Source organism: Molothrus aeneus, chromosome 4 (genome assembly GCF_037042795.1).
Source record: "Molothrus aeneus isolate 106 chromosome 4, BPBGC_Maene_1.0, whole genome shotgun sequence".
Taxonomy (NCBI): Eukaryota; Metazoa; Chordata; class Aves; order Passeriformes; family Icteridae; genus Molothrus; species Molothrus aeneus.
The window spans coordinates 16,236,544-16,251,608 of NC_089649.1; the positions used below are offsets into that span (position 1 = coordinate 16,236,544).

The following is a 15,065-nucleotide window of genomic DNA, read 5'->3' on the forward strand; positions in this document are numbered from 1 at the left end:
GGTGTTTTTTTTTCATTTCTAGCTGATCTAGATTTCCCCTAAAAAAGGGGGAAGAATAACCTGAACAAGTTTTATGGCATTGTGATGTGTAATAATTTTGCAGAAGTATTTCCTCTGTCTACGAGTTCAGCTTTAAACTGCTGGCTTTTTATTTCCATATTTCCATAGAATGATATTTGGATTGTGCATTCTGGATGCTTATTTAAGCATCTGAACATCAGAAAAGACTTTTTCACTCCAAGAGTGACCAAGCACTAGCAAAGGTTGCCCAGAGAGTTGTGGAGTCTCCATCACTGGAGATACTCAGAAATTGTGTGGCAAATTGGCTGTAGGAGTCCCTGTTTGAGCAGGGTGGTTGGACCAGGTGTTCTCCAGAGGTGCCTTCCAAACTCAGCCATTCAGCATCAGGTGATTCTGTAGAATGTATGCACAAAGGAAATTCTAGTTCAGATGGCTTAAAATATTTCTGACACTGTATGTTTTGGTTAGGAAGATAGGACCATCCAAAGGCTACAGGTTCCTAGTAGAGGTACCATGTTGTGTCTCTGCTGTAGGTTTGGTTGCACAGGTACAAGTTTGGAAAAGAATGTCAGGATCTCCCAAGTGATCTAATCAAGTAATTGAAATAGGAGCATCATGGAAAATTAAGTTAATTAGTGACAAATACAAAATTACTCATTCTCTAGGAAATCATCTACATACTAAGCTTGAAATGAGCAGTAAAAAGATTCTAATAGTTTAGTGGGGACCTTAGAGAAACCTTGGCTAAGTGTCCAGCTAGAATCCAAACAAACCAAAACAAAATTCTATGAGAGAATAGAATAGAATAGAATAGAATAGGACATTGCTCATTATACTGGCATCAGTATTAACACCCCAATTATGTGCAAATAGCTGTAATAGCAGCTTGTGCACTGATCACTCTGTCACATATTAAATTCCTAGACTGATACTCCTGTGCAGAGGAAAGGATAGTTTTTGGGGTCTGAGAAAACATGGGTATGATGGAGGTGTAGAAAACAGTGACAGAAGAAAAAGAGGAAAAAATTTAGCAGTCTTGTTTATCTCCCATTTCAACATCAGAAGAAACATCAAGGGAAAAAGTTAAGCTAAAGAAAATAAAATTAACTAACTGAACTTGTGACTACTAAGATATCAAAAGATACCTGAAGCCCATGTTCTACTAGGATTTTAAATAGATATTTCTGTGTGCAATGGTGCCATTCAGAGTAATATTAGATAGGGTAAAAATAATTTTTTAAAAAATAAGAATTCATACTTAAGTCCCTCACCAGTTGACTGGGCTTACATTTCCCCCTCCCATTTTGACATGCATCTTGTTAATGGTTCACTACAGGGTTTGTTGCATTTTTCCTTGAAAGAGAGTAATAGAGTACAGGCCCACTGGTTGGTTTCAGTATAGCACTTTCTCTGCCCAGTCTTAATTACTGCCATGATTGTTTAAACATCCACACACAAGAACTGGTTCCCCAAAGATGTTAAGGACAGAAAGAATGTGAAGGTGCTTCTTTAGCATAGCACCAAGTCCTAATTTCCAAAGCATTTCTGAGAATCACACTGAAGGTCCTGTATTATTCAAGGGATTTGAAACATGTTTTGACACCTTTGGTGCAGCATATTTGAAACCCTTTCAGTTTTGCTGTTTACATATTTCCACAGCTGTCTTTTAAATAGAATGCATTATTTTTTTGACCTGTAAGGAATTCCAGTTCTGTAATGAGCAATGAGTATATTACATGTGTTCTAGTTAAGAAAGTTCCTACCCTTAAATATTATAAGCAATATTCACATGCAATGCTGTTTTGGAAACGGTTAGAGAGAATAATATGATTTTCAGTGGAGACTTGTTCAGATTTAAGGTAAAAAGATCTGTCTTCTAATTCCTACATCTGGAAGAAAAATCTACATTTGAAATTATTTCTGTATAGCCAACTGCACAGGATGCAACATTCTTTACCTGTCACTACTTAAAGCTCATTTATTTGAAGTTACTTTAAATGGGAGGCTTCTCTTTCTCTTGCTCAAGCACAATTACAGTTCAGAGCTTAGCAAGAAACATAACCTCAGGCTCCTGCAGCATCTCTTGGAAAAGAGCTCCAGTGGCATATCTTTAGCAAAGAATGACCTCTTAAGTCACAAAGGTGTTTTATTTGGGAAGATAATGATTTATTTTATTAATAGATGTGAAGTATTTGTCTATGATAATGCTATAATACATGTTCTTTTTGTATGCAATTAGGAAGGCAGAAGTCACACTTCTTTGAATCCAGCTGAGCATGGCTGGTCACTTTTATGATTTAAAGTTTTCTACCGCTCTCGGTACTTGTGAATATAACCTTGCCTTTTATTCTACCATCAGTCAAGAACTTGCACTCATCAGCCTTGGATAATATTTATTAATGGTGGGGTGGAGTAGAAACAAAGATGGAAAAATTTCTGTTTGGCAAGGTGCCTTAGGAGAAGAGGAATACAAATGCAGCTGCAGTGGAATCCTCGCGTGTGAGAATGGCTGGTTTCCCTGAGCTGTGCTCTGGGAAAAGCCACACTTCTTTCTCAGGATTCAAGCACTGCTCTGGGACCAACACGTATTGAGAGAAAGCCTCTGCCCCACAGCACTCACACTTTGCATTCTTAGGGCTTGGAAGAGGTGGAAATGTTCAGGCTGAGCACAAGTTGAAGTGAGTCTCACAAAGATAATGCAAGTCCTGAAACCGACTGTTGGGACTTGATCTCTCCTGCACTTAGACAGGACCATGATTTTGTTTATATAACCAGTGCTTCGCTGTGTCTCCTGATGTGGAAAATGGAGAGGAATAGATGGAGCCACACTCTGGGCTGGAGAGAATTTTTTTCCTTGTATCCCTCAATCTATAAAACTCTAAAGGGTACAGCTTGATTACTCTTACAGTAAGCACTATTTGGTCCGCAGAAAGTCAGCCAAAAATGTAGCTGATAATGACTATTTATATGGTCTGTACAATTCTAGTTATCTTAAAGAGCTGTTCATATATACAGTACAGTACAGTATATCTTGCTTGTTAAAACAGGCTTTCATGAAACTGTATAACAACTCTAAATGTATGGAACACGAAGGAAAAGTTGTACTGGGGGCTGGGGCCTCGCTGGATCCCTTCGCTGACGTGTGCAGTGAGCCGGGAATTCTTGACTGTGCAATGTGTAAAATAATTTTTGCTGCCTTACCATAGCTAGTAGAAGAAAGCTGCCTCTACTGTTTAGAGGCATTTAAAAGTCCAACATGCTTTAATAGATTAAAACTCATTCTGGCATAGCTCAGGACTTCATGCTTTCTTCAGCGCATCTCTGTTCGCAGCTCCACTGAACACATAGAGTGTGTTAGTTGCTGTATGTGCTATCTGTAACTCAGATGTGCATAAATCAATGCAAATGGAGGGCCAAACTCTGCAGTAAAATAATGATACTGAACAGAAAACAATTCCTCCGCCAGGCTTTTGACACAATATCAAAAATCTCTACTTCCCTACTAAAACGAGGGAAAAAAAGGCAGACAAAATTCCTGAATGTTCAGATTTCAAACAGGAGACACTGCTGTAGAAATCTTGATATAAAATATATGGAATTATGATTCAATTATCTGCACATAAGATTTAGGTATTAGAATGATACTTAAGTATATCACCAACATTTGTGCATCAGTTGTTGAGGTTTTTTCCTTTATAAGGGAAAATGTCAAGAAAAAATAATTTTGTTTCACTCTTTGTCATAACCTAAATTTACTGCTTGTCATAGAATAAATATAGCATCTCTTCAGGTACAGCTTCTAAAATTAAAAAGTATACCTTTAGTCCTGGGAGAGATGCCAAAAGCTCGTTACTTGTCTCCAGATTTACTACATGGGAATAATGTGGAAAAAACTCATGGCTTTTAAGATTTAAACTCAGCAGCATATCAAATTTATTCTTATATGGTATACTTGTTCATGACCTCTAGTCTTAAGAAATTCTGTCATGTTTGAAAACTAGTCCCTAGCGAAGCCTGTATCAATGTTAATAGCTAAGAGGTCAATGCAACTGCTAAACAGTTTGTATTACTGTCAGGGTGGTCATGAAAACAACACCTGCTGCATGAGCACTTGGCAGCTGGGTCAACAGGCACTGTGGGAATTTATCAATTTAGGGGGCCACTTGCATAACACTTTGACTGATGAATTGGGAATGACTGGCTTACTGGTCTAAAGCTGCTTTATTATGTGTGGCTTTCTTTAGGATGGCAGAGGCTTCCTGCAGGCTCCAGAAAATAAGCAAAAGATAAACTGAGCTGTTTTTTTCCTTATAAAGTGATAAAAAGTGAGAAGTCCTTAATAGCCAATGCTAGGAAGACTTTAAGAAAAGGGGAAAAAATATAAAACCAAAACAAAAACTTTTACAGTCAGTGAGCTGTGATGTGATTGAAAAAAATCCTTAGGTTTTTCCATCGTGGTTACAAAGGACTTTTTGTGAAGTACTTCTGTAAAGTGAAACTCTCTAGACTGGTATTAGCAAAAAGCTCTAATTTCTCTTTAGTGTCTCTTGTGGGAACAGTAACTTCATGTGGGTAGGTAAATGAGATAAGAAATTTGTATGCTCCGGCTAAACTAAACATAATTAGACATTAATTCTGGCTTTCCATTCCCTCAAATGACTTAAGGGATAGTAACTTTCTGAACAGAAAAATCATATGGCCCACCTGGGTTGGTGAGGGCATTCACCAACAAAATTGGCTCCTTCTACAAAGAGTTTCCAGTAGGAGCTTTGGAGTTTATCTATAACTATCAGAACTGAGTATCTTGATGCAGATTACTCTAAAACCGTGTGTTTCCATTTCCACAGGAATTGAAGGCTCAAACAGAGCTTCACTTTCATAAATGCTTTTCTTCTGTCATACTACCAAACACTCCTGACTCACATTAAAAAATCAAATCACTAATGGTTTTCTAAAGAGCCTGAACAGCGTCAAAATGAGGCATGGCCTAGATATTGTCCCTTGGTGTCTGAAATCAGCCTGTTTGGAAATGCTCTCCGACAGCGGAAACCCCGGAAGGTGATGATGGAAAGGATGATAAGTGGAATTATATACTCTGGAGGGGCATGAAAGAGGAGTGAGATGGTTTGAATCAAGTTCAAGTTTCAATCCAACGGGAAGCAGCAATTCCGCTGCTGATCTGAAACACATTGAAGTCCAGATCTATAAGGTGTTACGAGGAGAGGAAGAGGAAATCTTCTTCTGTGTGCAGGAACACTTGCTCAGGCTCTGCCCTCCTTCATAAAAATCACCTGCTGGTTTCAGTGAGCCATCCTGGTCAAAACAGTCACTCATCCACTTTGGAATCACTCTATGGATGGTGGCAAACTCTTAATTAAAGCTTCACACTTAAAACTTCACAGCACATATTTTAAAAGGAAAACTTTTGCATTGTCTGTCACTTCTAGACTCTTCTCTGGATATCTTTCCTTTTATCTGTAATTTCCTTAGAAATTAAAGAGATCATATTATAAATATTCTGAAAGAAAAGTTACAAAGCCTCTTTATGGCTGTTCTTCCACCATACAAAGTTTATTTTCTTACTTCTTGGTCTAGTAATAATGTTTAAATTACAGAGTGTATGGACCTATCAACAAATCTTACTTATTTAAATATTCATTTTCACAGTTGATTTTCTCCTCTCATCATGCTAGAAAAATGATTGCTTTTTCTTTTCTAATGGGTCTGTCTCCTATTTTCTCTGTTATTGACTAACTGGAATCTTTTGACCTCTATACATTTTCTACATCACTGTTTACTTAGCTGATTTTTCTTTTCAGTTCATCAACACTTTCGTGATTGATATTAGTATGTATTTTTAGAAACAGAAAACATGATAGGAAGGTTATAAAACAGAAAGTAGAAAACTAGAAAATAAAGAGATTTTGGTGTTTGGTCACAAAAACAATTTATAAAATGCTAGTATTTGCATTGACCTTCAGGATATCTGGTAACCCTACCTTTTAGTTGAGAAGAACATAAGTCTTTCTCCCTGTATTTCCTCACTAGTACCAATCCCTGGAAAGTATTTTTTGATAATCCTCAAACAGTGGAAATATTTTTCAGAGACAGTTTTAACTTAAAAATGTCTTTCAACTGCCAGTTTAACTAATGTGCCCAATGTTGGTTTTATGTGCCTGTAATTTTTAATGTTTCCCACATCTCCTCCATCCTCAGAGCTAAATATGCTATTGGCTATACTCATTTCTCTATGGGATTTTTGGTAATATGTAGTATACCTACATTTTGCAGCACTTCACATGCTTAGGGCTTTTTTTTAATCAGTTCATTGTCTGTGAGCTCTCAGGCACTAATGTATCATTATAACAACCTTTTTACAAAGAGAAGGATTATTTCACTCACTGCTTTCAATGGGGGTCTGTTTAGTTATTGATATGAAGTACTTGGAAGAACTGAACAGAACTTTTACTGTGGTACCTGGAATTCTGTATTTCAAACTGCTTTGGCAATTGTGGGATTCAGAACCTCTGTGTTGATCATGTTCATCAGTTTGTCATATATCACCTCAGTTAAACACCTCATTTCTATTACACTTGAAGGATTGTTGTAGGATGGGATTTTCCCATTGCTGAGTGTTGAAGACTAATGCAAAGAGTTTTGCATTAGTCTCATCTTCTGATCTCCTAATGTTTAACCTGCGACCTAATTTGATTTTTTTCTATGTCCAAGTAATAGAGTTCTGTCTTAAGCTACATTTGAGACAAGAAAAATAGGAGTCATGGTTTTGTTTGATTATGCAGTAGTTTTCCACAAGACAAAAGGAAGGGGAAGTTCAGGTTGGACATCAGGAAGTATTTTTTCACTGAAAGGGTTTTTAAGCATTGGAATGGACTGCCCAGAGAAGTGGTGGAATCACCATCCCTGAAGGTGTCCAAGAAACACCTGGACATGGCACTCGGTGCTCTGGTTTAGTTGACAAGGTGGTGATCTGTCAAAGGTTCGACTTGCTGATCTTGGAGGCCTTTTCCAACCTTAATGTTTCTATGATTCTAAAAAGATCAAAAGAAATAAAGCTCTGCACCTTCATGTAATGTTTATTTTTAAAAATAAAATAATAATTTTGTAAGCTTGCCGCAGCTTACAAATGACCACAAGGAGAAGAAGGTTGTGTTTGCATGGAACTGTTAATTTCTAGCAAGGGGCTACTCCAGGGCATGATAATTTTGTTCTTCTACACTGCCCCAGGCATGGAAGATTCTCTTCGTAAATTAACAGGTCTGCCAGGGACCACCTCTCACAGGGGTTTTTTAGTAAGTAATGAATTTCTAAGACATGACAAATCAATAGGTTCATTATTTTATTATTACCACCTACCTATAGTCCACCTGTAGCATCCTTACTTTGTGTTCTACAAAGCTTATTGTGGTAGGGTTTATGTGAATATTTGTTGTATTGGTGTGGTGCACACCACGAGGAGAAGCAACAAAATATAAACATGGAAAAGAATATTATCTTGTAAATAACATTATTTTGTTACTAAAACTTTACATGAACATTTGCCAAAGCCATGGAGTTTTTAAGTTGTTTACATGGGTGGTATGAACTCAGAATGGAATGGGAAATACATCTGCAATGCTCCATTGTGGAAGTCACTCATTATCATTCCCTTAAATGCTGCAGTGGTGTGAGACTGAAAGACAGCAAAACTCAAAACTTTGCCTGAATGAAAATTATCCCATGCTTCTGAGAAGAGTTACCAAAAACGATATTCCCGTGCCACAGTCTGTTTAATTTCAACTGTGTGCCAATTTACAAAAGTATTTTATAGTTTTCTGGTTACTTTCACCAGTAACCAAACACAGTCTTGACCCTTTTCCATGCATGAAAACAGCCAACCATGAGTGCAGCAATGGGAGGTCTGGCCTTTCAGGTATGTCAGCTGAAGACCACCCTACTGGAAGAGGTAACAAGAACAAAAAGCTGAGGTCAAAAAAGGCAGCCCCATGTAATTAGATACTAATAGTGGATTTAGGGTGTAAAATTCACTTAAAACCATACACCAACAGACTAAACAATCCCAGGAAGAATGGCAAGTTTTGTTCTAAAAAAATGTTTTCAATACCAGAAAGCATAAATAAAACATACATAATAACCTTGACTGACAGACTGCACCAACCTGCAGTAACATCTGCTTCCAAATTATTTGTTGTAGTTTTGGGGTAGTACAATTATAGAACATGGAAAGTCCACTACCCCTGAAACTCTAACTTACAGTACAGTGTGCAACCAGTGTCATGATTTTCTTGTTGTATTCCCTTGTTATCCCACTAACAATGTTTAGAATTTAAGTCTGACAAGAAAATAAATTCCTCCCTTAATAGGAAAGCCAAAAATGGAAGTCTGACTGTATCTGATACCCATGGAGGAACATGATGAAGTAGATGCTGAACAAACAGGCAGCTGCTTTTGTAGGGTACTATGGGGTCAAAGTATTATACAAAAAACTTCACTTCTGATGGCTGACTCCTTTTGTGTTGATTTCTGATACTTTTGCAGGATGGATGTGCAACTTTTACATGTCAGAACTTGGTCTGATAGAGCAGCAAGATCCATCATGAAGAACATGGTATTTCCCCAGCTAAAGTGAGTATCTATCTGCTAGTCATCAGCTCTTATTACTGCTGGGGCCCCTGGGTCATGTTGGGAACTGGCTTTTTGCAGTCCTTCCAGATTCCTTAATCTTTTCATACATCCAGCTGCTCTGCAAAGATCATGCCTTGAGGAGCTTTGGCTTGATAATTTTCATTTATCCTCATTTTACAACTGGTAAATTAGTCTAAATAATTAGAACAATCCTATTAAATTCCATGTCTTATAAATCACTTGAGTGGGATTTATAAGCCCTTTGGAAGCAGTTCTTTAAGAATGGTTAAAGAATTCCCTGTATTTCTGGCACAGAGTCCAAGGACAGAGGATTTCCCTTCCTGGTGCTCCAAGCCTGCCAAGGGAGAGATATATAATAGAAGGGGTATGGAAGGGGTATGTTCAGTATCAGTAAGCAGTGACAACTACACCTACTGAGAACTGAGTCCTCACTATTATTGTCCATTGGTGGTATCTCCTGTACAACAGGAGAAGAGATATTTGGGAAAGACTGAAGAGATATTTGGGAAAGACTGAACGAGTCCCTTAGACCTTACTTATGGCCAAACTGACCCTGGCTAGGACTCATTGGTTATTTTCTGTGCTTGCTGTTTAGTACACAGAACAGGTTTTGTTACACAGTGCTGATTTTTGGAGGCAGCTTTTGTTGTGCCCTGTCCCACCACAGTGGCAGGTGAGGAAGCAGCAGTACTGGGGAGAATTCCAGCATCTGCCTTCCACTGATGCTGCATAACTTTCTGTGGTACTTACAAATCACTCGGCTTCAGAACTACCAGGAGCATCTTCTACCAGTCCATATGGTTCCAAATTAAGTAGGTCAACGTCTCTATGAAAACATGCTAAGAATATACATCTAGGTGGGAAAGTGGGCAGCTTTCAGCACAATGTCAAACTGTAAAAATTCCCAGAAGTTAGTGCTGGTTACCCCTCTGCTATTCTGACATTCACTTCCTATGAGACAGTGAATCGATTCTGCTTGCTGCTGCTGGAACATTTGCTTTTAGGGAGCCCCCTGCATTGGGAATTTTCCTTTTTATTGAACAACAGTATTGCATAATTCAGCCACATGAACAGAACTGCAGTTACCTTCTGGTTTTTAATCTATTTGGGCTGATCCCAAAAAGAAGCGCAATACTCACCTTTTTGGGTCAACAATCTTGTAGAGTTTTCCACTGTGAGGCTGTGTCATACTTTTACTGCTTGATAATATGTAAATCTCACCTGTTAGGGAAAACAGTGCAATAAATTACTTCTCCTTTCCTAAGATGTTAAATACATGACTTTTGTGAGCTGGTTGTATTTGCCAAATGAGATTTTAAAAACTTCAGAAGAAACAGTGAAATATACAAAGGAATCATTTGCTATTTGAAAATTTATATAAGCACTTTGCCCAAATGGATGTTAAAATGTGAAAAACATTCTATAATGAGAGATTTTTTTTTTTTCACAAAGTAGAGAATTGATTAAAAAAATTAAATTGGTGAGGAAGGGCGAAGAGGGGTCAGTCTGCTCATGCAATATCTTTGCCCTTTAATTCTGTAATGCTGGAAATAAAAGCAAGTATTTTATACATTGTGTCATAGTGAGTGCCAGGTTCACAGCATGTGAGACACAATAAGGATTTTTGCCCCTTCCAGCAACACATCCTCTTCTCAGTTCTCCCTACAAGGCTGCTGAGGTATAGCTGAGAGCCGTGAGAGCAGCTTTGGCAAAGGACAGATAGCCTTCTTTTTAAACATTTACTATAATTATGAATACTGCTGCAGAAATTACTGATAACCCTTGTAATTTAAGAAAAATTCTTTTAGTATTTACCTAATTCATCTTCTCCAAATCCCAAGACAGGGCCTGAAAAGAAACCTCTACATGAGCCAGTGTTGCCAAGACAGAGGGGTTTCTCTTGCCACTGTTTGGTTGCAGGACTCTGTTGCAGCGTTAAAAAATTTCTACATTCACAAATAGAAAAAAAAAAAAAGTTATATAAAGTTATATTACATTTTGAACAGAGGGTTTTCATTGTCCAGATAAATAAGTAAACACTTGTTGCAAGTCGCTTCATAGATACATCTGTGCAGTTCCTTGTCTTACGACTTTCTGTACCTTTTTCCAAGGATTAGGTACGTTCTGTATGTCACCATGCATTAGAATGCTGTGCTATTTTATTCCCAAATCTAGAATCTAATCTGCATTACCCCACTGCTAAACTGGCCAAGTGACCCAATATACAAGACTGACACAGGCAGCTGAGTGACTAAATCCACTTGCCATGCATTTCTGTTCAGAGTGAGCTGTACCACACGTACCCATTGCGGTCTCCAAACACGTAACTTCCATAGAGCCTCTCCGACTGGCAGCCCCGATACACAAATCCACCAACCAGGGAGCCACTGCTGAAGGGTTTGAATTCTAGAAGGGAGGGCTCACTCTCTGAAAAGGAACTACCGTAGCATTAGATCATATGCATTTTCATATTGATGCACATCTAGGAAAACGTTACTGCTTCAGTTAAAAAGATTAATTCCATTTAAAGATTCCTCAGAATTCAAGATGCATTGACATTGTAATGTTAACATCTCAGAAATGAGATGTTAAAAAAAAATCAGAAAATTACAACAAAGTCTGTTTGGGAAACAATCCATTAAAGATTTCAAAAGGTGAGGCTATAATTGTTTTCTTCCATGTGCACAAGCTGGGAGAATAAAACTACATAAAGATTAGGCTGAACTTCCATTGAAACCAGAGTGATTACTGCTATTAATTTCTATATGTCAATCAGTCTGCAGACTGGATCTCCTGAACTTCAGGAACAAAATAACCCCATTCACTGTAGAGTCCAGCGCAGAAATTCCAGTGATTTCCAGTAGAATTAGTTTTGAAATCCCTTTCAATGGTTTGAGAAACTTCCCAAGTCACAGTTTTAAACATGTTATGTGTGTTATATCCCATAAAGCACTACTATTGCTGGCTGTATCTTCTCATGGTACTTTATTTTATGCTGCTGTAGTAGTTGCAATTCCTATACTTCTTTTCTGCTTTTTTATTTCACAAAACCACTGAGTTTAGTCCTATCAAACAATTCTTCAAGGAAGTTTCAGTGTACATTTTCCTATTCATGCAATCAAATACCACTTAGGGTACAAGTAGGCTTCATTTGACATGCTAGCTGCATAATTTTTAAAAAAGCCACAGCCAGTTGACCATTTTTTAATAGGATTTTTTTTTTAGTCAGCAGGCTATCTGCAAGGCTTTGATAAATGCATTTCCCAGATTGTTCCACATGAGTTAGAGCTGAAATTTTATGGGGGAGAAAACGGTGATGAACTCTTTATTGAAGCCATTGACCCACAGCCTAGTATTAATATTGGCAAGCTGCTCGGGACAGACACAATATTGCTTAGTTTACTCTGCAATAAGGATGCAGTCAAAATTCCATTGGAGCAGTGGTTAACCAAATATTATTCTTTGGTTTGGCTTCTATAAAATGGACACAGAAAATCCATGCAATAACTAAAGTAGTACAATTGCATTATGCTATTGTGTACTGTTGTGCCAGCCAGCACAGCTGCTTTGCTTTTAAGGGGAGTACAGGTGGGAGAACCCAGGGATGTGATTAGAAAGGGAAATGCTACATTCCAGAAGACAGGCCAGATCTCAAAGCCTTTAGACACCGTTGGCATTTATCACATGTTACCATCAGGAATTTACAAGCTGCTAAATGGGCAGTCAAGGCAGGTGATAGCTCAGAGGAAGTGTCACCTGGCTTGCCTGAACTTGCAAGGGACCTTGGTGAGCATCGGAGTTAAACATCAAACTGAAATTGTGACTGGCAATCATACTGATTCAGAGAGAGCATGAAGCACTTTAATATTTTAGAGTCCCTAATTGAGTGTATTTATATTTTTGTAATCTAATCTAAACTAGTAATTTATTATGAAGTAGCAGCATAGTGCCTTTTTCTAAGTTTTTTATTTTTAGTAACATTTAAACAGAGCTCAGTCATTTCCCTGTTTGGTTGTGGTCTGCTGTTGTCTATCTCACTTTTTCCATTATAAGAGGCACATTACATGAGGTTTCCATTCTCTGTCTCAAAAGGTTATTTGTGAAAGACTAAGAATAATAAGAAAACTAAGAATGCGTTTTGATCATTTCCTGATATTCCAAAATATTCTCTTTATGAGCCAAAATATGCAGCAACAGGGAGATCTTTGACAGACTAGCAACTGTCAAATTTGTTAAATCTTATTTACGTGATATTCTACACCAACAAGAACAAAGTTGAGTCATTTCCATTTGGTTTTGGCCTGCATCTTTTATCTGCTTCTACATCGAAAATTTCTTTTGAAAAGATAGCAATTTCACTTCTATCTCAGATAAGTTGTCTATCCTGTCTATGCTGTAAGTTTCCTATCGTGGCTATACAGGCTTTTACATATTCTCTTCTGCTTTCTGTTTATTATTCCATGGAAATAATAGAACCTGACTGTTGCCAGCAGCTTTACCCTGGATAGAACTTACCATAGTCTTTGCCCTTTATTATTTGTAAGATCCTTGCTGAAGATCTGTTCTTTCCATTTGAATCTGAACAAAGTATAGTTAAATTGACGTTTACATCTGTTGGGTGCCGGTCCACAGCACACCTTTAAAACAACAAAAAAAAAAAAAGAGAAAACCCATGAGAAAGGTGAGTTCATGACATATAACTATCAATCTGAAGCATTACATTTTAAAAGCATTATTGTTTCTTTGTGGTGCCTATTGTTTCATTTGAGGAACCTATTTCCCGCTGAGCCAAAATACCTGAGAAATGCATTGAATTTATATACAGGAGATAATACAACTTTCCCGTTCCTATACGTTTCTATGTAATGTGAAATAAAAGTATTTTTCCCTAGTGATATAATGTAGTCTGCAATATAGCACCTGGAAAGAATAGTACCTTAAGCTAAATGAACTTACATGGTGTAGGAATTTTGGACTGTTAAAAAGTTCAGAATCAAGTCCTTATCTGAACAACTTGACTTTCTGATTTTTTTTCAAACCAAGACTTTAAATGTCACTTCAGTACTACCACCCACCTAATTTGCTGAATTATGTGTTGTTTAGTTAAAGCATTGTTCTCCTCCTTGCTATTGTTTAGATATCACCAGATGTTCTCATTTGTTTTCCACGTGCCTTTTTTTCCCAGTCAAGATTTCCATTTCAGCTGTACTTTACCAGCTTTCTGCTTTAAGCTCTTTTCTTTCACAAAGGTAGTAATTTTATTACTGATTAAAGCTAAAAATTCTGTACTTTGTTTCTGTCATTTTGGTCCTGACTTGTAGTAGTTGTGCATGCTCTTCTCTTTCCCCTTTGCCAATGTACATTTGTTTCTAACTGTGACATATGTGTGGAGGTGGAGGAGTGGAAGATTCAAAAAGTTCACGAGTGCTTTTATTACTGAAATATTGCTGCCTGTCTGTATAAAAGCAAGCCGGGTTGAAAACTGTCTGCTCCAGAGCAATTTCAGTTTAGTGGAAACTTACTTACCGGCCTGGATTGTGGAGTCCATGTGCAAAAATCTCAGGAGGTTGGTTGGTGCTGTTGAAGTGTGGGTTGCTCCGTGGGATGGAGTAAGGGACATTGCACAGGTCAGTATTGACATCGAGGCGCAATACAGAACCTGTAAAATCACTGAGAGAGTTGGAGGGTAAAATAATTGGGTTTTTAAAGGTGTTTCACTGGTAAATTTAATCCATATAATACTAGAGTGAGCCAGCAAAATAAACAACCCACTTTACTGATTAATCACGTAGTGATGGATGCAAGTCCATCATGGTGGATGCAAGTCCAAAGAAGTGTAGCAGAGCCTTTCAGAGATTCACTTGGACAAATATCTTGCCTTGTTATGTGCAGACTAAAATGCCTCTGATCATTGTTGTTGGGAAGCAACTTGATCATAAGAATAACTTTCTAAACATCAAAATTGTTTAGGGCCTCAAATATAAGGCTACTAAGTCTTTTATACTGTGTGTCATCTAGAGTAAGTTTGGATATAAACTCTTTGTAATTACAAAGTGCTTTTTGCTCACACTCTGGATCCTACTCTTGAATTCAACGATTTCTAGTCACAATACAATCCAAAGACTAATTATATAGAAAGCAAGTGAGAAAAAATTGTACGGTTTCAATGCAGGTGTTGATACTTTTTTATAAGGATTCAGAACTTTCTTGTTACAAGAAACAGGAGAAACCAAAATGTGTTTTAACTTACATTTGTGATTGGGATGGAGGAAAGGAGAAGTAGAGGAGCACACTCTTACCATAAACATGAAACGATGTAATGTTTAAATTAATTCCATTCCATTAATTTAAAACCAGGTACTACAATTGCCCTCTGGTCT

The 15,065-nt window shown here is 37.6% G+C and overlaps 1 protein-coding gene across 1 annotated transcript in view; it reads right to left on the bottom strand.

Annotated features, from left to right (window-relative positions):
* The window catches only part of HHIP (hedgehog interacting protein), a 74,250-nt gene that overhangs the window by 9,710 nt on the left and 49,475 nt on the right, over positions 1–15,065 (bottom strand). The window contains exons 7-11 of the mRNA XM_066547993.1: positions 14,212–14,355; positions 13,201–13,322; positions 10,989–11,112; positions 10,501–10,631; positions 9,825–9,906 (exon numbers count right to left, since the gene is read on the bottom strand). Coding sequence (XP_066404090.1) covers positions 9,825–9,906; positions 10,501–10,631; positions 10,989–11,112; positions 13,201–13,322; positions 14,212–14,355 — 603 coding nt within the window. The remainder of the gene's footprint in view (positions 1–9,824; positions 9,907–10,500; positions 10,632–10,988; positions 11,113–13,200; positions 13,323–14,211; positions 14,356–15,065) is intronic.